The 27,121-nt window shown below is 41.1% G+C and overlaps 1 protein-coding gene across 1 annotated transcript in view; it reads right to left on the bottom strand.

The window, feature by feature from the left end:
• Positions 1-27,121, bottom strand: part of LOC138514489 (platelet binding protein GspB-like) — a 1,350,980-nt gene that overhangs the window by 678,113 nt on the left and 645,746 nt on the right. Inside the window, exons 4-5 of the mRNA XM_069629971.1 lie at positions 19,155-19,281; positions 14,984-15,062 (exon numbers count right to left, since the gene is read on the bottom strand). Coding sequence (XP_069486072.1) covers positions 14,984-15,062; positions 19,155-19,281 — 206 coding nt within the window. The remainder of the gene's footprint in view (positions 1-14,983; positions 15,063-19,154; positions 19,282-27,121) is intronic.

Raw genomic sequence — 27,121 nt, forward strand, 5'->3', positions numbered from 1 at the left:
CACTTCTGCCCTGTGCTATACAAACTTACATTGCGATAAACTCTATGTCATATTATGCCACAGTATGGGTTGTGCTGGACCTTCAAGCTCCCAGTCCTAAGTTTTATAAAGGGCAGCTTGTCTCCACCCTACTAGACAAGGAAAAGGTTTGCACCACTTTGCAGAATTCTTTCTGCGTAGAATTCTACCTACTTAAAAACTCTGGGGACTCCACTCTTTGGCATCTTTATGTGGCCTCTTAGATTCACAAATGTTGCACAGCAGGGAAGGATATATCAACACATTAGTGACTTGATCGGGTGAAAGACGCTCCCAAAAACATTTGGAGATTCTATTTACACATTTAATTTTTGAGTTGTAAGAGTACAATGTCTTATGCATTTTTGTCAGAAGGGCAACTATTTGTAAGACAAGTCTCCAAAAAGTCTATTAGGAATTCAAACCCATTACCAGTGGGCAATGTCAAGGCTCATTTTCTCCCACAATATCTTGCTTTGGTTCTTGGAGCACTTTCCCCCGAATGCAATGCCATGATCTCTTTCACTCAGAATATCTTATTATCGCGTGGACTGACTACAGCTACCAGAAAGCAGCTTCCCAGTCTTCCTTCATGAACAGTCTTTGCTACATTGCCTACAGTCCACAGAATTCTGTGGGTGTCATGTTGTCACAATGTGCAAATTGCATAGAGGAGACCAACGGTGCATGTCACTATTTCATTTTGTTCGCCATTCTTCTAACAAAATGTAAATTCCGCCTGCATATTATGCCTAGCAGAAGGCATTCTCAATGTATTTCTATGGAATCCGCCTGGTTTAGCCAGTACCAATAGCAGGCAGATTTAATTTGAATCAATTTATTGCACACCTGCATGAAAATCTCATGCAGACATTACACCAGGAGGCATTTGAAGGAGGAGGAGGAATGCACGACAGAAATGCTAAATCTGGGTTGTGCCCATTTCTCTCCTTCAAATGCACTGAAAATCCTCTGTAAACGTGTGTTGTAACCAGCTGACCTCGGGCCCTTACATCCTACTTTGAGATGGAATCACTTTTCCACACTAGGATATCTGGAAAAGATGGTTAAAATCCTGTAAAAGGATATGAAGTAACAGGTATTTCAACGGTGGTGAAGAAACATACAACTGGCTAAATTTGATCTGAATTTTCTGCTTGCAGAAAGGACATACAAGACAATACTCAACAACAAAGTCAAATATCACCATTGGAGGAAAAAAAGGAGGTTACAGTCCTTAATTACCTTACTATCTGACACCCTGGGTAGCTGCTGTCTAATGAATAACTGCTTGGTATATGCAGGAAGTCCCCAGGAATCATGTAATAATATAGAGTTGATTGGAGGGAAGTGATCTAATCTTAAATGAATTCAAGCTTTATTTGGGGACAACTTTGTGTCTTGTGGATTCATTGAATTATTTGCATGGAAAATCAGGGATTTGCATGCCATTCTGCATGCAAAACCCTGTTAGTCGGTTCATTGAATGGACCTCATAACACTTTTTCCTAACTTGCATGGACTTCACACAGGCTCTGCACCTCTCTGTGAGCGGTCGAGTGCCTTGTGCGAGACACCATTCAGAGCGTGGGCGAGATCTGCGCAGACGGCAGAGTAGGGTCGGAACTCGTAAAATTAGGAAGAACAAAAGAAAATGTGGGCGTTATGAGGGACAGGCCACAAGCACTATAGCATGCCCACAAATGCTCATGACAAAGTGTATTCATGGATGTGACCATGCAACCTCCCACATGTGAAATGCCCATGCAAATCCTTCATTCTCTCCGCCACCTGAAGGCAGGCATAAGTAGACTTGCAGATAGCAATCGCAGCACGTGGTGGGTTTGCATGTTGGATTTAGAGGTGCGTGTACGTAGCCATGGATCTGATCGGACTTAAGTGTGTGCGTACGCAGTGTGGTGTGGAGCAGGACCAGTTTACAGGGTTTGCACGCAGATTTTCTGAGTTTTACCCAAGTTACAATAGATGGTAGACATGTTGTCGGGAGGCATGTAACAGTTAGGGGGGACACAGCACAGGGTCGTCGAGATGCAGGCACACTGTTTGAAGGGTGCGTGTATTCGCACCTGAGGGAGTGCACAAAAGGTAGCTGTAGTGGCTGTATTCGCTTTGCATGGGGGCATGTCAGGGACGTTCTGTCCGTGACTTGCGTATACGGTTACATGCACAGAAAATTCCAAAAGTACGTGGGGCGTGTATTTTCTATTGTGTGCGCAGGCTCATGCAGTGTCATTCTCGGCGTGAGGGCCTTGCAGGATTAATGGGCTCTTTTGCATGAATCGGCCCCTTAATGTCCATCTCTGTGAACAAGGGCTCACCTCTTGGATTAAAGGACTATGACCTGTAATATTTAGATTGGAGTCTATAAATAAGAGATGTCCGCGAAAATCATATGGCTGTCCCTGAATATCTGGACTGTTCCCGGACTTCTGAGATTAAAAACGCCATTTTCTTGGCTTCTTATGGTCATATCCCATCCTCATCGCCCCTCACCTCCCCAAAGATTGTCTCATTAGTCTGAAGTGCAATTTTGTGTTTTTTTAATATGTTTTTACCACAATATTCGCAGATAACAGGCGCCGTCCATGAATCGAACATGGCGGGTGTTCCCAAAAAATATGCTGCACCTCACGCTTTTCACCATCCAATCAGCGGGCATGTCCAATGTCCGCTGACATCAGCCCACACTCTGGACCAATCAGAGGCCCATACGCAGACCGAACACAGTATCACAAACTATTTTATCTACTTTTGGGCAGTTTAATAAAAAATACTGGCCAGATTTACACTAAATTTAGAAAAGCACGCTTTCGGGACCAAGCCGCCAGAACAAATTTGGTGAAAATCCATCCAGAAGCTTGGGCTGTAGGAAGGAACAACATTTTATTTCCATTGTGTCTATGGGAAAAAAACACACATTTTGGGTGCCCCTATACGTTTGCCCCCCCAGGACAAAACCTCAGCAAACTGCACAGAATCAATCTGATTGGGGCATATCCTTCTTTTTCCAAGTTTCTTCCAAGGGGGGCATTCTTATAAACAACCCAAAAAGTGCTCTTCTTATGGGTTGAGGAAATTAAACATAACTACACAACTGCTACCACATGCTATGTAACATGTATATATTCACTGAAAATACTTTGTTAAAGGGACGTTATGGTTAAGTTGCACTAAGAAAAACCTATGAAATTCAATGAAAAACACTTTGTTAAAGGGACTTCATGGTTACCAGTCAAAACCAAAAAACCTCAGAAATTCACCAGTTATGGTAAGCTAAGCAACCATAACTCGTGCCACCACTGTGCACTGCTAAGACTAACACCCAGGACATCAAAGATGACATCACAAATGTAATTTTTCATTGAATTTCATAGGTTTTTATTAGTGCAACTTAACCATAACGTCTCTTTAACTAAGTTTTCTTCAGTGAATTTCATGGGTTTTTACCAGTGCATGCTACGTTCCTACAGCTTGCTAATATCATATTAACCCAATATAGCAAAATTTTTGTCCAATTTACACATTTTTACCTTAAAACCCACCTTCTGGCATAATTGGTAACACCAAAACAAGCAATAAGAACAATGTAGCACATCTTTCTATATTGTGAGTCATTTGTCAATTTTAGCTATATGTGAGCTATGTGGTGGTTTATTTAGCCACTGGTTTAAGGCAGTTTTAAGGTGCGGGGGAGAAAAGATCAGCTTTGGTATCTAAACTGGATGGAAAATGCAAAACAAAAGGAGTTCCAATTAGGAACCCTAGGTCCCCTGCACACTGTTGAATGGCCCAAACATATGGGCTCTTAGAAAAGTCCAGTCTAGTGTCTGTTCCCCTTTATGAAAGAGGACAAAGTATACCGTCTTGTGTTTCTAAGGGTATTCATAAATAAATTCATTCACTGATTTGATAAAACATAAGGTTACTTTACATATGGTAACATACAATGTATTATTTCATTTAACAATTTAGACCATTAGACAAGTTCAATTTTTTTATAATCCAAAAATTAGTTTTTTATATAGAATAGCCCAATGCGTTTCGAGTAGTATTCACTCTTCATCATGGGCCAAAAAATTCCATTCAATCAATTTCTACAAGAAAAACATTTTTTGAAGATGACATTAGTATATATACAAACAAATTAGGTCATTAGTTCAAAAACAGTTAGGGTGATCAATCAGAACAACTGCAGTTATTTCATGCATCAAGATTCTAAAAAAGAAAAAGATAGACTCCCTAACTAATCAAAGACCTCACGAAAATTCAGAGGATTTATTTACAGTACAAAGATATCAGACTGGAGTTGTTAATTTAATCTACATATAAAAGGGGTTTTAAGCAGTTGGACATAGCCACTTTAACCCCATTTGTCGTCCTTTGTGGTCATGGCCAGTAGCCAGATTGTCCGGGCCATGACCTTATGCCATGACCCACGCAATCTGGCCACCACCCATGGCCACAGGCTATACCTCAGTCACCAAAGGTACATCACTAATTTTGGTTTTAGGAGTATAATCAGCTGTTGATGAATATAGTTTATCTCAACTATGAAATCCAATCATTTTCCATCCTTTCACTAAGCATAGCCTACTATTTTGTAGCCATGTATTCTCTTACCTTGAAGACTGCATTCACAATGCAGTGTATGGGATCCCATAAACTGCATGTTTGTGTCATACACATCATCTTGTCACTACTTATCTAGTAGATACTAGAACTCAATGAAGGTTCAGTGAGATCCTTGCTCCCGGAAACGCTTGTGTATGGCAGCCATGTTTAAATGACTTTCATTAGTATATAATCACAGTTGAGTGCTGTATTTTAACTTAATGTTATGGTTTATTAGGACTATGAAATTAAAACCTTCTATTTTGTCTTCACCAGATGTAACAAAGATACACGATTCACCTGTGTCATTTAAGTGAAATGATGCATTGTTCACAAACTCTGATGAATCAGTTTGTAGAGAATGGCAAACTGGGTTTGCCCATTCGCCAAAGTAATATTGATCATCTTCATTGCGTAACTTCTTAAAGCATTAGGTATTATAACGTTCCCACTAAAATTTACTACGCTAAGTAACTATACCCACTTGATCAAGTGCATGACTCTCTGTAGTTTCACCTCCTATACACCTGTGCAGTAATGTTTGTATTCCTGGTAAATATGCTCTAATTTGGGCAGTCTTCACCCCCATTGACTTGCATACTCCAATGGAAAAGCTGTCCATTGTTATCAAACACATACAATGGCTCATACCTTACCAGGATGTTATGAATCTATACAGCAAACAGGTAGTTTTATATTTTAAAATGATCCCCTTGATAAATGTAACCTTTTTATCCAAGGAAGGCATTTAGTTCATGGTATTTATTTGCACCATCCTTAGTAGCTTGGGTTACAAAGATTAATTTAGCTTCCATTATTCTTAAAAATGCCTTCTCTGTTGCCACCTCTGATCTTCTTGCATGCCCTTTGGCACCAAAAAAAATTGAATGCCATTTGGGTGTGCTGTGTTCCAGTGTTTCTCCACTGCATTAAGTATATTACTGGTCCTGATGGCATACAAATGTTCAAATGATCTCACTACTCAAATGGTGCTGGCTATATAGACATTTTGACATGTACACACAAAAACGTGTGTAGTTATTTACTTTTTTTATTAATGTGATACAGTTTATAAATAAGCTTTACACATATGATACAAAACCAATATAGATACAATAAAAGCATATAATAGTCTAAAAGATAAAAATATTAAAAAAATAACGTGTAGTTCTGCAATTAATACATTAATTGGACTGTAATAGCCATATTGGTGCAGTGCACTTAGCACATTTGCAAACGTTACAGGTCGAGTACTTTTAGAACACCAGTAGATCAATAAGTAACCATTCTTTCTTTAGATATTCTTTCGGCATAGCCATGAAACTAAGACTAACACTCTGCCCAATAATCTCAACCCATTTGAAATCAATGTTGGGATGCTGATCAATGAATCACTTTACCTTATCGTCAGCTGCCAAATATTTTAAGGTATGTTAAATATCTTACATAGAGTTTTCATGTGTGCTGAATATGAGGTGATGAATCTAAATGAGTCCCATTGTTGACTCTCTCTCTTGTTATTTTTGGGTATCAGTAAACTGTGTCTGTCTATTTGATTCCCATGCCCCATTGTTTTCTTGAAATACTTCTTTCTTTAAATATTTGTGTAATCAGATCTAATTCTGTACTGAATCCTGTTTCTGAGTTGCAATTTCTCCTCACTCTGAAGTATTCCCCCTTAGGTATAATCTTAACTGTACGCCACTTGTAGCTACTGGTAGCATTCAGTACCAAATTCACTTCTGTCTCTTTCCTAAATGCCGTTGCTTCAATTTTCCCATTTTTAATACTGGTATGTAACTCTAAAATGTCTATTGTCCTTTTATTGAAAGTACATGTTAATTGTATCGTACTGTTGTTATTTTGACATTTCTGTAAGAAAAGATGTAATTGCTTTTCATTTCAAGTCCATATCATAGAAATGTGGTCCATGTATCTTTTCCACAATATGACTTTTTCAAGTCCTGTGGTGATATTGAGTGCATGTCATATCTTGAATTGGCCCTTGAATAGATTCACTAATGAAGGGGCATATTTTGCTCCCATCGCTACTCCTATATTTTGCTGGTAGAATCGGTCATAAAGATTAATAGTTATTGGACAATGTGATTGATAACATGCCGCAAAACATGTCACAGTACTAATAATAGGACACAATTATGTCTCTCAACCAAAACTCTGTGTCTATTTCTAAATCATGAGGTATGGGTGTATGAAGAGCCTTGACATCAGATGGGACTAGTGTGTAAGTATCTTTCCAGGTCAAGTGTTCCAAGATATTGAGTATCTGTATTGAATCCCTCGTATAGGATTCTAAGTTGTACACATAATTCCTTAACTGTGTATCGATATACATGGAAATCAGTTCTGTTACTCATCAAATACCACACATTAAGGGTCTTGCCTCTGGAAACTCCTTCTAACTCTTACATATTTTGAGTAGGAAATATATGGTAAGTAATGTTTCATTATTGGTCATTAGAAATTCATGCTGTTCCTTCTTGAGTAAATCTGAATCATACCATTTGTTAATCATTACATTGGATTCCCCTTTAACTGGTTGGGTAGGGTTCAGAGATATTTTGCAATAACATCATGCAGTGTTAGAATGTTGTTCTGCATCTCCAAAGTAATCAGATTTGTTTATGATTAGAATGTTTTGCCCTTTGTCTGCCCTTTTGATGATCTCTATCTTTTGATAATCTCACCCAAGCCCTTCTTTCTACCATACTAATATTATCATAATGTGGTCTCTTGATTATATTTTTATCCTAAAGATCTTGAAGGAATTCAGTAACTGACGTAAATAATAAATCTATACTGGTCTTGTCTGGGAAATGAGGAAGGAACCCGATTTCTTCTTTACATTTTTAAGGGCCGGGTTATCAGTCCCCTAGTAAGTGTATCATCATTACTAGTATTTCCCTTTGATCATGTTGTTCTGTCTCCTTGCATTGGTAATGTGAAAAGAATTCTTTCAGTTTGAGTTTTTCTCATGAATTTAAAAAGGTCCACATAGGTCTCAGGGATGTTCATGGATTGGCGATGGTCAGAAAGAAAAAGCTTTATTAAGGATTCTTCTTTCCTACGTCTATGTCCCTATTTGAAAGATTCAAGACTATATTATCTATTATTTCTTTCTCGAGTTCTGTTTTAGTCTCATTCTTAGATTCCCTTCTTTTTTGCTATCACCCCCTCGTTCCCTTTCGCTCTCCCCTCTGTGCCTGCAGTTCGATTAGTACTGTATTTTTTGTTGCAGTCTTGAAAAGTCACTCTCTTCCTGGTCGTATTCAAATGATTCTGTCAGTTCCCTTTCTTTTACCTCTTTATTTCTGCTAAATAATTTGTCATTTAGAATTTACTAAATTCCTGACAATTGTTCATAGTAGCAGCTACAGCCTCAGTACCTTCAACTGTACTTCCTGGATCTAAACTGGGTGAGGGTTATATTCTGTGGAATAACCCTGCTATCATATTTTATCTGGAAAGTATATACTCTCTATTCTCGATAGTCCGTTTTATCTCTGAAGAATGTTTTCATTTTTGAAGTGTCACTTCACTCTGATATTTACTCATTATTTGATTAAGGATAGAATATTTTTTCTATTTGTTTCTGGTTTTCCCATGTCCTCTATCTCTTTGGTAAGTATGTGTATATGGTCTTTGATTTTAGCGTGCACATTTCCTGCATGCTCAATCAGCATCTTGATCACGCCCACGGAGCTGTTATTCAAATTTTCTTACCATGCTGTTGTTAGATCTTCAATCAGCATTAGCATCAAAGGGAAACAAATAGACCTCTGGGGAATCCTTTCTTCTTCTAGATATCGCTCTAATCTGAATGTCTCCCAGAATATATCTATTTGCTTAATAGATATTTTTTCTAGTCTGAGAAATGTTTGGCTGAATGACTCTGTGGTGATGGTACTGTTTCTGAAGACATGTTCAGTACTGCCCTTGGGTACAAATAGGGCTTTTAGTTGTCTCAATGGTTGGTCATTTTAATTTCTTACTATGTATTATTACCCTTAAACTGCAAACTGAACCCAAATCAACTCATAACCGTGCATAAACGGTGAGAGGGTTTGTAATTCAGTCTTGAGCTGAGTATCGTACTATGTCATAAAAGGCCAGATGTATGTTTGTCCAAAGCTGCCATACCCACATTGCCTGTTTTCACTGCTAGAGGGAGCTGTTGCCTTGACTTCAAGTTCATCTTCCAGAGAACAAAATGTGTCTTTCAACAATGATAACATACAATTAGCTACAGAAAAGGCCAAGACATGGATACCACTTTCGCAGCATACTTCAAGTTGCATACACTAAGAAAGTATGTACATTTAAAAAAAAACATGAACAGAAATTAATTTGATTAAGCACTATTTCTCTAACAAAATACATTATTTTTTCAATTTACTTATGTATATGTAATTATTCATTGTAATATATATTGGTATGTATTATTATATCAATAACATTCTTCATGTACTTTCTAATCTTTATTTGATTTCAATTTACTTTTTTTTATGATCTCATGTCAACTTTGAATTATGGTGCACGTAAATTGTATCACTCTGACATCCCTCAACATTATATATTTGAGTCCAAAACCTGAAAGCAGAATCCAAGACAATGATGAGCAGATACAACAATTGGCTGTATTTACTATGTTGAACTTTCAACAAATACTGTGAGATTCTGTTTGAGGTTACTACTCCTCTACATAAACGGAGAGAGATCCTTTACAATAGTTTTTTCTATCAATATAAATTACTTTAAAATACTAAACTGTGGAAATGTCTTCCAGTACACTCATTAGCCCGTGTACACTGGCTTTTCCACCAGTTTCTAATAATTACATTTTCAGTGTCGCACTTCCTATCCACAGTGAGGACAACTCCAAAGACTTCTCAAACTCGATATTGGCCTGAAATGGATGATCTATGAATTTATGTTAGTATGTTCGTTGCAGAAGAGTCTTTTATAATCAAGTAATCCAACAATAGAGCTGTCATTTTGAAGGTTTATACAAATGTATATGTTCAGAACAAAATATAACTAAATATAAAGGGAAGAATTACTACAAAATGTGTGATATATGTGTGCCAACACGTGTTTGAGCAGTTTGCTCTTGGTCAGGGCCTGTGACTTGTGTTGTCAGCAATAAGTGATCATATTATTTAGTTTTGCATTATCATTTGAAGACACTTGCAATTCCTAAAAAGCCAACCAAAATAGAATACATTTTTCAATACAACTGCTCATGAGGAAGAAGTCATGTAATCACAACTAACATTAGAAAAATTACACCAATTTGTAATTATACTACAAACAGAAGGCATTCTTCTTTGAAGTTAGCATACATCACCTACTCTAAGTGAGGCACAAATATATCACATATTTTGTAGCAATTGTTCTCTTTATAATGAGTAATATTGTGTTATGAACATATATGATTGATATAAACTTTCAAACATGAGTGACAAAGGCAGTGGTTACTTGATCTCTTTGTATGTGAGATGCTATTAAGATTAGATGTGATATGTTGAAGTTAAGATTAAATAAAGTTGGTGGAGCTATAATGATGGGCTGGTTGGAGGATAAAAGCACTGGAGTTGGTGAGGGATAGCTACAAAGAGCAGTGGGTTGAGCAACGTTCTTGGGGTAAGGAAAGATCTTGGGGGAAGAGATGTACTGCAGAGGCATTCAATAGGGTCAAACTTACTTCTGTGGGTGTAAGGCATACTACACTGGTCCAGTAAGTACCAAGGACATATCATGTATGTGGGTTAAACTCTCCTAATAAAAGGGCGAGGCTGTTTAATATTTTGAACGATAATGAGGTGGGTATAGCCCTCCTACAAAAGAAACACTTTTTCAAGGTAGATCATTGCCAATTGAGCAACATGTGCTTTGTTCAGATGGTTCAGTCTTCAGCACAGTCAAAACAGGCCATTTCAATGAAGAAGGCAGTAGCCTTTGTGCTGGAATCACCAATATGTGATATGAAGGGCAGGTATGTGATTTTGAGGTGCAGATAAGTCAATGATCTCTTTGCTCTAGCATCAGTGTATTTCCGTAATGAAGACCTAAATCACTTTAAAGGGAATTCCTCAACAAAGAGCAGTTGAGAATGGGAAATGTGATGGAAAGTGGGGATTTGAGCTGCCTGGTAGAGCCTGTGTAAGATACCTTGTGCAGGTGGACACAACACAACACAGTGGAATATCAATTATACATTTGTGCACACTGGCCTGGCTTTGGTTGCATGAGCTGTTTTCTAAACTAGGAATAGGGACTATACATGATTTGCCACTCTTAAAGTGTATTTGCAAGGATAGATTATTTTTTGGCTCGTTTTACCACCTTGTCTATTGTGGAAGTCTGTATAGTGCCTGCTGCTATGTCAGACCGTTGCTCAATTATTATGGAGCATAAGGAAGAGCCAGTGGGAAACTTGGGATGACAGCTGTCACATCCACAATACGTGCTGAAACATAAAGAGGCACTAATGACCTAGTACCAACGTTTTACAGCTGGTCCCCCAACAAGATACATATTATGACAGTACATGGGGAGTGTTTAAAGCTGAGGCAGCATGTCTAGCAGCTGCACGAACAGGGGTGCCAAACTGTTACAAACATAGCTCTAAACTCTAGAAGGTACAGGTTCTGGAAATCTGGCTCAAGATGAGTATTTAGGAGAATACAAGAGGTTAGGAGGCAGATTTGTACCCTGCAAATAAACAGGGCAGCACAATGGGTGCTGTGCTTGAAGAACGCGTTTTATGAGAAGGTGTACAAGTCTAACAAGTTGCTGGTGAATATGTTGAAGGCCAAGGTGTAGCATGACCGCATTCCATTGGCAAAGGACCACTGGGGTAATAGATGCTTCACAGAGAATTAAAAAAGGCAGGTGTTTTGGATATATTATTAAGCTTTATATACCACAGATCCCAGTAATCTGCGACTACAACATGGCTATTTGGAAGGTGCTAGCCTTCCAGATAACTCAAGCTAACATAAAACAGGGCAAGACTATATCATAATGAAAGAGGAAGTGTTATGGAAAACGCTATTATGTCTCTTATGGTAAACAAAGCACTGGAACAGGATGGCTTTACATCTCCATTCTATACGGTCTTGTCTAAAGAGTTAGTGTTGCCCCTAGTACTTCCTTTTAATACATTTTTTCAGAGGGAACGGGGTGTCAGATTCAATGTGCAAGCCGATTTTAAGTCTTATCCTCAAAAAGTGGAAGCCGAGGAGCTGTGTACCTCATATCAGCCAATACTCATGTTGAATACAGACGTAAAGATCTATACTAAGCATATGACTAGAGAATGTTATACCACTGCCTGTTCACTTTGACTAGGCACGTTTTTTGTGGAACCCTCAGACTTGGAAAGTGGTTTAGATTGTGGATAAAACCACTCAGTTTCCTTCAGGCCCGCCCACCCTGCTTACGCTAGGCGTGAAAAAAAGAGTTTGATTTTTTGGATTGGGCTTTTATGAAATTGACACTTTGGCCTTGGCTCTATATTTGTCCAAGGGATCATGGCCACCCCAACTACAACAACAAAGGTGGGGACCCCTACATGGGCATCTGGGGTGGGTTCAATATATACTAAACAGAGAGGATGCCCTATGTGCTGAAACATTCAATAAATGTGTTTCAGAAAGCGCATGCTGAGGACCAGAGAGTGTGTTCTTATTAAAAATATATAATTTTATTCTGTTACAATTTCATAAGAATACATCATTTTTTAACAATTATAAGACAACAATTAATTTCCAATCAACATATATTTTTGTGAACAAAGGTTTTTTGTGCAAATAGCGCATTTTTGTGTAAACATTTCTCCTATGTGTATATCACTAACACACCATTCTACCATTCATCTTCACAATCAAATCTAGTTTGTATAGAGAGACATTCTAAATAACTTTTACAGTAGTAATATTCCTACTTTGACTGTCCACCATTATGTATACATAAAGGTGGACTGTCAAAGTAGGAATATTACTACTGTAAAATGCGCTATTTGCACAAAAAAACGTTTGTTCACAAAAATAGATGTTGATTGGAAATGAATTGATGCTTCACCCCAACTACAACATTGAAAGTGAATGGATGCTGGAGGGTAGCCATAGTAAGAGAAGGGTGAGGCAAGCGTGCCCGCTCTCCCCTATGCTATTCATCCTCACACATCAGCCCTTGGCTAGATGGGTCAGCATCACAACAAAGCCATAAAGGGGATCAGATTGTGAGGTAGTGAGTATAAACCTGGCAATGTTTGCAAATGATGTGGATTCAAAGTCTGAATTGCTTGCCCACATATGATGTGAGACGACCAGAAAATGATTTTGGAAGCTGTGGGAGTTACTTGGGCTACTTTGTAGTTGCAATATCTGGGTGTCAACATCCGCCCTAAGACACATACCGTATAGAAAATAAATAACCAATCTTTGTTGAAGGCCTGTAGCATAGATATGGGATGCGGAGGAGAATGGAAGTTTCATGTCTTGGAAGGATGAGTATCATTACAAAGAATATCTTGCGCAGGCTCTTGTCCCTGTTTCAGGCTCATGTGGAGTTTGATTTGGCTCCCAAAATCACACAGAGAGCCCCACAGAGAGAGTGTAAGCCAGCAGCTACAAGGCCTTTGACAGACTTTGAGAATTCCCTGGTGAGTTTAAAGGGTACATGGGGCTTACTTTTTACTCTAAATGAAGTGCTGGGAGTGGCAGGACTGAGTGTTAAGAGGAACTTGCGGGGAGGTGGAAGGGAGAGCTAGGAGTGGTCCTCTCAGATGAATATTGGATGGTGATATGGAAGAGGGCCAAGACCACATCAATTTGTGTACAACATAAAGAATACTCATATAAATTAATTAATCAATGCTATATTACCCAAAACAGACTACATGCCCTGCAAGCTGACCCATTCAATAGATGCTGGAGGGAATGCAGTCAGAGGGGCCCCTGATGTATATGTGGTGGTTGTGCTTAGTTTACTGAGCCTTTTTCACGAGATGCGCTGACATTTCTAAAAAATGTGATAGGGAGAGAGCCTCCATAGCAGAGTGGTATTGTTGGCATACCAGGATGATAAAAACATCCATCCTACTCACAGTAAAATTGGTAATAGGGGCCGAGTAGGGAACAGAGAAGCTCCTTCAGTATTTAGGTAGCTGAACAGGTTGTGGCTGACGATGGTGATGAAGAGGTTGAAGGCAGACGTGAAGCAGGGGTCTTCAACGTTTTGGAACACATGGCACCCATAGATGCTCTGCGACAAAAGAAACCTTACATACCCTTCTAGATTGAGAGGTTTGCAGTTATTTGCACCTTTCTGCACTATACTAGCCTTTTATTTCACTGTTTACAAACCCTAGGGTGACTGAACTTCTACTTGACATGAACTTTTAGAAAGCTGCAGTAGTGTGGGGGATATAAGGGATGGGGGAGGAATATGGTTTATACTTGAACATTAAGGGGACTCTTCCTGCTGTTGATTGGTGATGTTTGACTCTGCATGACAAATTTAATGAAAATCTGTTGGAAGAAAATGGCATTAGCAACGGAGAAATCCCTTAGGATACCTTGCATGGCCTCTAAGGAAATCATCTCCACTAATTTGAGATTTAAGGACTATTGGATTAACCTCATGGCATTGTCTATGAAAGATACCATATTTTGCCATAGCATCCACAGGGGTTGCGTGGTGGAATTCCGGGCAGTGGAGGGGAAGGTGTGAGGGGGGGCCTCCAAGGCATTTGAAAGGGGTCACAGAGGCACAGAGGCAGGGGTGGCCTGGGGGGCGTGGGATAAGGGGCAAGGAGTATGCCTGAGACCAAGGTTTTGGCGCAGGACGGATAGGTCATGCAGAAGGGAAGTACTGCACTATGTAAGTAGGGGCTCGGACTGAGGAGTGTGACATTGGGGACGAAAACTCCTGTTGGTGGAAAATCCTGCCCGTCGGAGTCCAGGACTGGACATAGCGGTGAAGGCCGGGAGGAGGTGGGCGTGGAGGCTCACACAATTGGGGCTCAAGGAATGAAACCCCCAGAGGCAACAAATCTTGTTGGACACATTTTGGACAAATGTTGGAGGCCACTCCAAGGCGGCTTGAAAATGGCAGTCTTTTTCGGAACACAGCCACTAATGTGTGGGCTTATCACATAGAACTGCTAGTAGAGTTTACATTAACTCTTTTTGTAGTGTTAATTTACCTTTGCGTTTTCGAGGTTACACTACATTGTGGACCCTCAGAGAAGTCTGCAAACAAATCTATATAGGTTACACATGGATAGACATCAAACTGCACATACCTTATTGCAGATGTGGCAAACACCTGCCCATTTGATCCTACGCTCAGCACAATTATGGAGGCTATCACGACAATTAGATCTGCAGAAGGAAATTAGGTATGGTTAGAACCGTTTAGCAGCAACATTCGTCTGACCCTATATTATGTTGTTTCGGGGCAGCATGTTAACACAACATTCGCAATACAGAGAGGCTGTGAATACTTGTTTCCCTTACTATTGCAGCACCCTTTTTCTATACAACCTCCTCACATGGATAGAGTTGGGCTTCTACCACAACTGGCGTGTAGACCCTGGCAGTTACCAGCATACGTGGAGTTTCCAACATTCTTGATAGTTCCCCCCTGTACCTGACCCGTTCATGCCTACTATTGACTTGGACTGATGGAAAACCAATTGATCAGTATCATGCAACTCTGTGCTTTACCTGCCTGGGCCACTACTACAGGAAACACTGTCATGTCTAGTCTGCAAAGTACTATACTCAATCACACTCATTTGATGGGACATTTCACAATTAGTCCTTTGCATGAAAATGCAATACGAACAGGGTCGGACTGGCGTATAAAAGTGGCTTGGGCACCAATAAAACAGTGGCCTATAGTCCCAAATGGCAATTCATTCCTTTGGTGGCAGACTGTTTAAGTAGTACTAGGAGAGAGATTTTTGGTCAAATGGTGCATTTTTAAGAATACTTGTTCAGTAAAACTAGTCAAAACTACTAACTACACAGTGAAGTAACTCATCCAACTTGCCCACTTTGGCTACAAAATGGTCCACTTTGGCCAAAAAAGCTGGCCCACACTAGACGATTGGGCTTTCACTTCGGAAATTTCCATATAGGCCATTCAGAGCCTGAATAAGAGCACCTTACAATTGGAACAGGATACATGAAACACACCCTCTCTGCTACAGGCAGTTGTCTGAATGGTTCCAATAAGAGGTTGTACATTGCATGAAGGTTATTACTTAAAGCATTGATTTTCAGTTGCCTATTTCTTTAGGCATAACCAGTGATGTATTTAGGCTTTCTGCTCCCCTAGGCCCAAGAAAGTGCATGCACCCCCACATTTACTCCACCTCTGCCAGACTCTGCAACTTCACCAGATTCCTTCCCTTCAACAAACTCTGTCTGTGTTGTCCAAACTATGCCCCTTAACCCCCATTTTGTCCCCCATTTCAGCTGCATAACATTATAAGGACGTTTGTAAGATAGCAGGGATTAGAAAGGTATTGCTTCCTCTCTACTAATTTAAGTCATCTTCTATGCTATGTTTGTTGAAAGAGTGTTTTCATATCTTTGCTGCCCAAGATTTGGAGAAGGCAGTGTGTTCTACATTTGCGTGTACTAGAGGTCATTGTTTCAGCTAATTCTCTACTTTCAGTTAAGTCTATCAAACAATCTTTTAGAGGAAGTGATAAGAACAAAAAGTGTCTGTCAGCTGGACACAAGTGAGAGAAGGTTGGAATGAGGAATTTTGGTTTCAATGCTAATATCTGGTTTCTTTCATAAATTGCCTACTGTCACTCAATGAGAAGCACCTAGACTGGTCTGTAATATTCATGCAACATAACTACATTTCTACATCCGGTGTTGTCAAATGGTAAAGTTTACATATGAAATATATGCAAGTGGTACAGGCACATCTTATTAAACTGTTGAATAAAAAGAGCTCAACGCCCTTCTCATGGTTACAGCTGTGGTGGTAGCTGGAAATAAGGCAAGTTACCTGCTGCAGTCAATGTACCTCTAATCCCTTGGGCTGGAACGCCATTAAAAAGTGGCAAAATCAGAAGTGAAATGTGTAAACTCTACCTGGCCAGAAACACCTCAGTAGAGTAAAGACAGTTGGAGAAGTTTCTTGGAATCTTTGGCTGTGCATTCTCACAGTGGAGAAATGGATAAGGGTGGCCCTGAACATTCTTGTGTCGGACGTAACATCATTCCTCCTAGCTGCACAAAGCAGGAACCTTTAATAAAGTGGTAGAAACTGTTTACATCATTGCTGTGTTTGCAATTGTTCAAAATACCCAACACTTCAAGAGTAAAATTGAGCAATGGATCGGGCGTTCCAAAACAATATCACCTTTGTAGGTCTGGATTAGGCTTTGGGTCTTGCCAGCTTGAGTTTAAGGTCATTTAAAATGTTTTCTAACTCTGTAGAGTTGGTTGGACTGTACAATACATAGGAACATTTTGGGATGTGTGGGTATAGATATTGATGTCCTGCTTTCGTTTGAAATACTATTTCACAGTAGAAATCCAACCTTGTTTTTTGAAATATAATTAATGTAAAGATTACTTATAAGCATCAGAGTTATGCATTGTGTGCCATACTTGGTTGGTTCTCCTGGTAGTACTGAGCGTGCAGCAGAATGTCATTAAAGACACATGATAAACCCAGCAGGGATGCCATTTGTCTGCTTAGCACTGTGCAGCTTCTGTAAAGATGGCTGAATGCATATCTTTATGGGACTCCTTTACAGCTGTGAAACAGTCCCTTTGGCACACAGTTTTTGTTCTCACACTTCTATGGCTTTGGGTATCCTTTCAAAGGTTTCTTGATGAACTTGCGCATTCAGATTTACTGTTCACCATTTTCACTTCTCTATGATCTATTTCATGCTTGCACCTTTTGGGCGGCCACAGACCTCTGAAACATGGGGCCAGGAGGGAAATTAGTGCTTGCTTCTGAACCTCATTTTAGTGCCACCTGTGGGAACCCTGTGCTCGATTTAAGCAGAGGCATGTGTTTAATAATGTAAACTGATGCATCATTTTTAACCTTAACTTTTCTGGAGGGAAAATCCTCATTTTCTAAATGGTTTAAAAAATGAATGTTTTGTATTTGAATATAAAAGTGATTGCTTAGCAGAGTGTATGTGTTTATTGATTAGAAAGAACTCCAAAGATAATGTGAAGTGGCACCAATAAAACCAATGAGTATTTGGTTGTTTTGCACATTAAAGGGGATTTTGGGAAGATAAGACGACCAAAGAGCTTTTTATATCTGTCATATCTGTTATATACGTCTGAGAGTGTTGTAGGACTGAATCACCAAATACCTAAAGCACACAGCGTTTGGTACGCATTTACTTTTTTTTTTATAAACAAAAGTCACCCCCAACAATAAAGTTTTTGCAAATATCAAGCATACATGCAAGTTTGGCAATCAAACACTTTAGCTGTCAGAGTGGTGTGAATACTAACAGCTCAAAATTACTTGCAGTGAAGTGCATCACCCAGACTCAGAGAAACAAAATTGCCTTAATATTTCAAAAATGGCAACCAGTAAATTGAAAATAGACTGCAATAAAATGCAACCCCTCGAGCAATCTGCCACCCTAGGCCTGGTCTTAGTCGCCCCTGTTGTAAATACGTCTATGGATAACTTGTCAACTATGTTTCTTTTCAAATCTCTAAATTCAACAATGTCAAAAAGGCGTTTGTGGCTGCAAACACGCCAACCATAACATTCCTGTTTTTGTAGCTTTTTTAAAGTGAATTGGGGGGCAGTGGGCTGAAACGGAATGCTGTGTCTTCTACTACTTATTCCTCTGGTAAAAAAAACAGCAGTCAAAATATCAATGCATAAAGCGGTCTTGGGTCATTTTGCTTGCAATGCAGATAGGAGTTGAAAAAAGGGGTGGTTTTGAGTGGTTAAGATCAGCAGGGGGTGGAGGTGGAGCTTTGTGAGAAGGGTCTCCCAACCAGTTGTCCGGGGTGGAGGTGGGGTGGAGGTTATGGAAAACAGAACAAGGGCTGTGGGATGATAAGAGCATTAGAAAATTCAATAGGGAGGATGTCAAAGAAAGGGACAAGAGCAAAACTAAAAAGAGAATCAATGAGCAGGTGAATGGCCACTTCTTTCATAAGGGTGATTCAATGAAAATGGTGAAGAATAAAACATAGATCCACAGAACCCCCTGTCAATGTACATTTCACCTTATTGATAATTCAAGCAAAAGCATGGAACAGAATCCAATTTCAATGCAGTAGCTCTGCTGTTCCAAGACCTGGTCTAATTACACATTTCACGGGACAGGGAGGATCATTTACGGCATATGTGTTTGTATCAAGTTTCAGAGAGATATTCCATCTGTGTATATATATATATATATATATATATATATATATATATATATATATATATAGTGCAAGTGAAATTCTTACCAATAATTGAAATAGGCTTTCTGGCAAAACGGATCCTTCCTTTGAATCCAACATATTTACTCCTACATCCTGCAGACCACAGTCGCACAATATACTCGGCTCCAAAAAATACCACAAGGACAATTTCCTATAAAGAGAAAACAAAGAACAGAAAAGTACATTAATATTTCCTGTTACCAAACAGTGTTTAAATTGTCAATGAGATTACATTTTGGATTGTTCTTGTGCATCTTTTTCCTTATTTTTTAAGGCCATGCCTCATTTTAATTGAAAAATATAATCAATAAAATAACAATTGTACTTGTATGTGTGTATATTTAAATAAAATCTTTTAATAACCGGTCCTAATTTTCATCTAAAATTTTCATCCCTCAAAATTCATTACTATACCTAATTTAAGTACAATTTTTAAAATCCACCATTAGACCAATATATGTTTTAATGGTGTAATGTACTTTGCAAGGCTTTGTATAAAATGTATGAGATTCTCATGACTGTTCGCATTGTATTGAAGACACCCAAGATTCCTGTTTCTCTATAAATAGAGGCAGCCAAATGATAGTATTTAGATGTTCTGGTACAAATAATCGATTTAGGTGTTGAATTTATTACGCAAAATTACTGACAATGACAACTTGGTTTTGCCCTCCATCTGCAATCCATGGATCTCCTGTCAGTATACTTATTTTTTTATTATCAAGTTTGACTTAATTATTTGACTTAATTATATGATCCCTAATCCACCCAAATCAGGTTGGTTTCAGTAAAGGCCTACATAGTCATGACAACATGCAGGAACCCCTTATATATCTTAATATTATTTACCTAAATAAGTCTATGAATGCCCTCAGTACAGTGATCGAGATAAATGTCGAGAAGACATTCAACTGTGTTAGTTGTCCCTACTTGACATTTACCCTCATAGGCTTGTCTCTGGGCCGCTTTTCCTTGCACTCATCAAACCATTACACCCACACCCCAAAACTAAAATGATGGTAATGACATAGTCTCAGATGAGTTTTCCATCCTAATGGTACCAGGTAGGGTTAACCTCATCCCCGACAACAATATAGAAGTGGCTTAACAGTCATGACCCGGGTAGGAAGTGCCAGGATGCTGACCTTAAAGAGACGATACACGAGGAGGTGCGGCATGAGGCATGATCAAACGATGCCAGAATGAAGATCAATCTGAGCCTTAAGCTTGCCCTATAGAAGAGTTTATTTAGTTTGTACTGATCCCTGGTTAAATTCTAGCTGCACTTTGGAAGACAGGGGCACCTGTTGAGCGTGTAAGACTTCTAGGGGTCCCCCTTCTCACATGTTTGATAATTTGATAGAGTTGCTGGGCAGAGGCAGTGGTCGAGGTGAGCGGGAGCGGTCGGGAGCGGTGCTCCTCTACTTTTTTAAATGACTTTTTACAGCTCCTATACTTTTATTTTAAAAAGAAACCGTTCCAGAATGCTTTCGTTTTAAAATAAAAGTGTAGGAAGAAGTTGAAACTTGCACTTGCACTTTCAGTGCACTGCACTGAACGTTCCCTTAAAAAGCAGGTGCAAGTGTTTGGGGGGGGGTGTATTGTGTGTGCGGGGGGCGTAGTGATGGGGTGTGTGGTGAGTGAGTGCAGGCCAGCAGGGAACATAGTTCCACTACTTCTTTTCGTACACTACGACCACTGGGCAGAGGTGTAGATGCACGTGGATCGAATTGTTGGAGAGGATGTGAGCAGCATTAGGAGGCAATGTAAAAGCATTTCATAAACGATTTACCTGATATCCCAGTATCCTGGTTCAACCTCCACTCCACTCCGTCCTACCCCCACTACGTTTTGATTTTCCCTCTTTATGGAATCGGTTTTATGCCATTGCTGTCATGTCTGCCATGTTTTACCATGCCCAATGAAAGGTGTGCCTACAATGTTTACCGCATTGTTCATTTATAAGTATAAATGTTCCTGCTAACTCGCCTTGTTATGCCAGCACTTTTGAATTGTTATTGCCCAGAAATAGTGTTAAGAGATCTATGCATCTAGTAAATTCGGGAATGTTATTTTCACCACCTGGTTTGGTTGGACTTCATTATGTAATGCTTGTAAGTCCATGTTTGCCTGCGCCCAAACAAAATGATACTGAATAAAAGGAAAACAGAAATGCACCTAAAATGCAGACAACCGGGATAGCCTTAATGTGAGATTGATAAGGCAAAGCAGAAAGTAGATGAGATTCCAAAAGAAAAATGATTGAAGCCCAAGGCAATGAAGAAAGATCTGAATTCAGCATATATTTCGACATATTCTAGGGAATGCAAGACGATCATATTATTTCAGACAAATGGAAAATCTTTTAACCTTATACTACACTAAACAATAATTTTAAGGAAACACCTATATTTTCAATAAGCATCCGGGTAGGGATGTCATGGGACCTCCCAGCCATTCAGGGAGCTCGGAGAGCAGGCTTTACCTCATGATATTGCCTGCGTTCTGAGCTTCCTGAGAAGGGGGAGGCACCCATCTTACTGCCCGGGGGAAAGCTTTTGGTTACGCTGCACCCCCTTAGCCCGCCCCCACCCTCTGCACTCTCCTGACCCCAGGCCCACTTACCTGTGGCCTCGCCAGCAGCAGTACCTCCTGCTGTCTGCCCTTCCCCTCCACAGCAATGGCCGCCATGGAAAGGGGGAAGTGACTACATGTTGTTCCCTCCTCCCTACATTCTTGGCAGCCATTTTGTTTTGTAGATTCTTTTAATACGGGAAATGGCAACCATGCCATTTCTCAGCTTTAAAAAGAAAGTTATTAGCACCCCTGAAATCATGCTGAGGTGTTTATTGCTGTAAACCCTCCATGGGCAGGTATTACCGATCAGGCGCAGTGGCCCATGTTAAGGCACTCGCTTCGCTCAGGTGTGTAACTTTGGTCCTGGGCCATTACCTGACCGCTAATGCCCACCCACATCAGGGTTTATTAAGGAGTAAGAATCTTAGAGATAATTCAATAACTACTAAAAGTTCTGGAACATTCATGGCAAACTTTGTTTTAGCAATCCAAATGTGCGGCACCTACCATTGTTTGAACTGTGTCAACTGCAAGAATATTTCAAAAGGTGACGTTGCCTTCTATTTGCGCAATTGCACAAAGATTATTTTGAGACATTTTGCCAGTTGTCATTTGAACAATGCAGTTAACAGTATTCTAGGCCCCTGTGAAATGTACTATGTTGGCCAAATTAGGAAAAGCGTGAAAATAAAAAGATGAAATGAACACATAACTAACACACGCTTAAATAATGCAAAAGCGTATGCATCATGACTTCATCACGGAGTAAATAAGATGTCACTTTGTTGGGAAACTTTCAGATTACCAAAATGAGGAGGAGCCATCAACTTGCTACTACATTTATGAGAGGCCTTTTCGATTGAGAAATGTGATGTCGTAATTCCCAGAAGTATGAATCCAAACTTATATGAACTGGTGTCTGTGATTGGTACACTTTATGGCGTGTTCCATGAATCTGCATGTTTTCCTAATTCTCTAGGTGAGATTGCTTAAATTCAAATGCACATTTTATATCCATCTTTTAGTTCCAGTTTCTGTTTATTTTATGACTTCTGACTGTGTCCCCAGTTTGCCCATGGTGGTGTGCATCCTGGGGGTGACTGAAGGCCGAGGCCCCGCCACGTACTCCATGATGTGGGGCTTGGGGTGGTATGGGCAGGATCAGGGGCCAAGAACTGCTGCATGAGCTCTACAGCCACAGTAATCATTTTTAATCATTCCATAAGTCATGTATGAACCCTGACACCGGAGGCGATGCAGACCTGAGAATGACATGACTTAATAGAAATTGCTGGCACTTTAAATCAATCCTTAATTTGGAAGGACGTTCCCATCAATTCCTGCGGTTATATGGACTTGTGTGGGGGAAGGACTTATGAACGTGTTATGATGGCTCTTACTTTGTAAGAAGTGTCCTGTTGGCAACACTCCATATAGAATTTGAACTATAGAATGTATCATATGTTTTAGGTTCCAAGCACAACAGTTGGTGGAGAGTGGCCAAGGGAAAAGCTGTGCTGGCGGTCTGTTATGTACACCTATCTACTTGCCTGTGGTTTATACATCCTAATATTGGCAACGAGGATCCTGAATTGCCAGACCCCCGGCATCAACCAAGTGAAACAGTGAGGAATCCTCCCTGTTCGTGTCCCAGCGAGGCAGCAACAGAGATCTAGTCAGCTCCAGGTGTCAGTACAGACACCCGGTGGTAGGCGCTCCACCCACCCAGGCGTGGAGACTGCCAGCGAGGGAACAGTGTGTGTGGGTGGAACCCACACCTTCAGCAAGCCTCTTCTCCCTCGTCCCCAAGCATTGATGTGGCCAACATGGGACAATTTATTTGCCACTTTCAAGTAAGTCGGTTCGACCTACCTCGGGCTTTGGGAGGGCCCCACATCGCTGCAACGTACACGCAGGTCCTACATCACCAGTAAAAGCAATTGTGAAGTTGCAGATCCAGTGCATGCCCAGTCGGCCCTTGTCCATGGAATAAGGTCAGTCTTGCGCATGTGCAAAAGAGCAGCCGCGTGACAGAACTCTGTACCTCGCGCATGCACACACAGCGACGTGTCCCTAAAGAAGACTTGTGTCTCGCGCATGTCCTTTCTGTACGTGTCCAGTGAAGCAAGGACAGGCAGTTTCGCACACGTGTGCAAAGAAGCTAAGCAAGAAAGAAGTTGGCAATGCAATGTCACAGTGCGTTTCCTTCCTGGCCTCTCATTCTTTAACAGCTGATTGTACCAAATAGAGAGAAACGGTTAATTAAAGAGCATTAGAGAACTGAACCAAGTTGGACTGAGAAAGGTCTAACTAAGGATAAATCATCATATAGGAGTAAACGTACCTAGCAAAGAAGAAAACAAACATTGAATTGTGCTTTCAAAACTAAAATACTAAGAAAACAGAGGTCCAACCTCAGTAGTAAAAGAAAGGTGTAAGAATAATAGAGTTCTTATGGCAGGAAACAAAAATGGCGGTGCCAGGTGTAGCTGGATCACCTATGTTTATGGCATCTACTCCCCTCACCACTCCTCTCTCCTGGAGTGATCACTGCCTCCTCTCCTTTCATCTTTCCATCTCCTCCCCACAAGCCAAGCCCACCCCAAGATTGCCACCCACCTTCTCGGACATCCGGCCTATGAAGCGTGTGTCAGTCGAGGCTTTCGCTGCCACCTTCTCACCCCCTCCCTCACCCCTGGCTGATTCACACCCTGACACAGCACTGTCTCTGCTCTACTCCTCTATCTCTGCCACTCTTGATGTTCTTGCCCCTGTCATGAAGATCCGTTTGAAGCCCAAAGTCAAGTGCAATTCTTGGTATGACTCCGACCTAGCTACACTTAAACGTAAGTGTAGGGCGGCCGAAAGGAAATGGAGGGCTTCTTGCTCATCCCCTGACAAACTGGCCTGCCGCTTGCTCAAAAGGCAATATCGACTCTCTGTATGTACTAAGAAGCGAGTCCACATTCAAGCCTGTGACTTTGCGGCATCTAACAACTCGGCCGAACTCTTTAAAATCTGCAAGGAGCTGGCCAACCCTGCTTCGCCTCTCAGGCTCTTTGTAATGCCCTGGCTGCACACTTTGTCTCGAAACCCCAGGACATCTTGTCCACTCTCTCCTCCTCTCCCACTCCTCTCCCTTCTTCTCTACTTGCTGACCCACCCTCAGCAAACCACCCTCCCTCTTTCTCCTCCTTTCCCCTTTTCTCCCCCAATGAGGTCGCAAGACAAATCCGATCCATGAAAGCCTCATCAAAACAGGTCCATCCCTGTCCCTCTAAAACCATTAAGGACCACATCGAAACCCTTGCTCCGGCCCTTGCCGATTTCTGCAACCTCTCCTTTGCCTCTGGGTCTTTCCCCTCCCCTCTGAGGCACTCCCTTGTGCATCCTCTCCTCAAGAAACCCACAGCTGATCCTTCTTGCCCGGCTAACTATCGCCCAATTTCCATAACTTCTTTTTTGGGTAAGCTCCTAGAAAAGCTTGCCATCTCTCAGCTTAACCTTCATTCTGACTCTGTTGGCTCTCTCCACAACCACCAATCTGGCTTCAGATCAGCCAGAAGCACGGAAACTGCTCTCCTGAACATCCGTGAAGACCTGCTCTCCAACCTTGACTCTAACATTATCTCTGTCCTCATCCTATTTGATCTCTCCTCTGCTTTCGACACAGTCAACCATACCACCCTGCTCAATCGTCTCAGTGACAACCTGGGTATCACTGATCAGGCTCTGGCCTGGCTGACCTCTTTTCTCTCTGATCGACCCTCCCAGGTACAACTTGGGCCCTTCCTATCTTCTATCTCCCTCTCTACCTGTGGTGTTCCCCAGGGGTCTAACCTCTCGCCCTGGCTTTTCAACCAATACCTGGCAACTCTCGCATACTGCATTTCCATCTTTTGCTCAAATTTCCAGTGCTTTGCTGATGACACCCAACTCCTTTTCAGGCTTCCTTCAGCCACCTCCTCTCCTTCCCTCATCTCTGACTGTGTCATCGCCAGTCAAAATTGGTGTGCCGCCAACGATCTCTGTTTAAATGCCAACAAGACTGAGATCCTCCTTATTGGTACACCCTCTCCATCTTTTCCCCTCACTCTCTGGCCAGCCTCCCTTGGCCCTCCTCCTGCCCCTACCTGCAAAGCTAAGAACCTCGGGGTCATCTTTGACTCCACACTTTCCTCCTCCCCACACATCTCTGATGTCTCAAAAAAATCAAACTTCATATTGCACCTCCTTAGAGGTACTCTTCCTTTCCTCACTTTCCCTCAGAAGCTCACTCTCTCTCAAACTCTGATTCTCTCTAAGTTGGACTACTGTAACAGCCTCTTTCTAAATCTACCTGCCTCTACTCTCCGCCCTTTACAACTAATCCAGAACAGGACTGCGAGACTTGTCCTTGGCCTCAAGCCCTGGGATCGTATCTCTCCAGCCCTGAAATCCCTTCATTGGCTCCCAGTGGATGCAAGGATTAAATTTAAAAACCTTTGCATTGTCCACAAGGCTTTCTGGGGCCTGGGTCCAAAATACCTCCAACTATCCCTCCGTAAATACCTCCCCTCTCGAGCCCTTCGCTCCTCTACCTCTAACTCCCTCAGGGTCAGTCGTTTTTCAAAGAAACGAGCTGGAGGTAGATCTCTGTCTTTGGCCGGGACCTCCCTTTGGAACGGCCTCCCTGCCACTCTAAAACTTGAGGAGAACCATCTACGGTTCTGGAAGCTCCTCAAGACCTTTCTCTTCGCTTCTGCCTTTGCCCCGCTTCTCCCCTGCTGATCTGCCTTTTTCCCTCGGCATTCTGCACCTGGCCACCTTCTGCCCTTCAGGCCCAGGTACCTGCTCACCCTGCCATCCCCCTGCACTGCCTCCGGGCCACCCCTTGCACTGGGGCCTATGTCTGTACCCACAAAGTTCCCCACCCACTCTTCTTCTGCACTTATCAGATACTCCCTATCTGACTAACCTAGCACCTTTGCCTCTTACAGGCGGCACTACCACTGCTAAGACTCTATTTAATTATTTATGTACTTACTATTTAGTTTGTTTCTCTCCTATGCTCTGCACTTTCCCCCCTTTTCCCTTCCCCATACACTTTCCCCCTTTTTCCCTTCCCCATGCACTTGCGCATTCTCAATGTCACTGGGCCTAGTAAGATCGTTGTTTTTGTTTTCTCCACTATTCCCCTACCTTTGCCTGGTTGCGCTCTGAAACACCTGTGTAAGAGCGCGATATAAATAAAATATCATATCATATCATATCATCTCCAGGACCTGCAAAGCTAAAACGGGCACAATGGAAGAAAGGATTTGTGCACTATATAAAGGCTGCCTGTGGAAACTCATTTTCAAATGATAGAAAACTATTGTTATTAATGCATTTCTTAGGATATAAGAGCCAGCGCATTTTTGACATATTACCTC

This window comes from Ambystoma mexicanum, chromosome 12, assembly GCF_040938575.1.
Source record: "Ambystoma mexicanum isolate Mex_15411 chromosome 12, UKY_AmexF1_1, whole genome shotgun sequence".
NCBI classification, from domain to species: Eukaryota; Metazoa; Chordata; class Amphibia; order Caudata; family Ambystomatidae; genus Ambystoma; species Ambystoma mexicanum.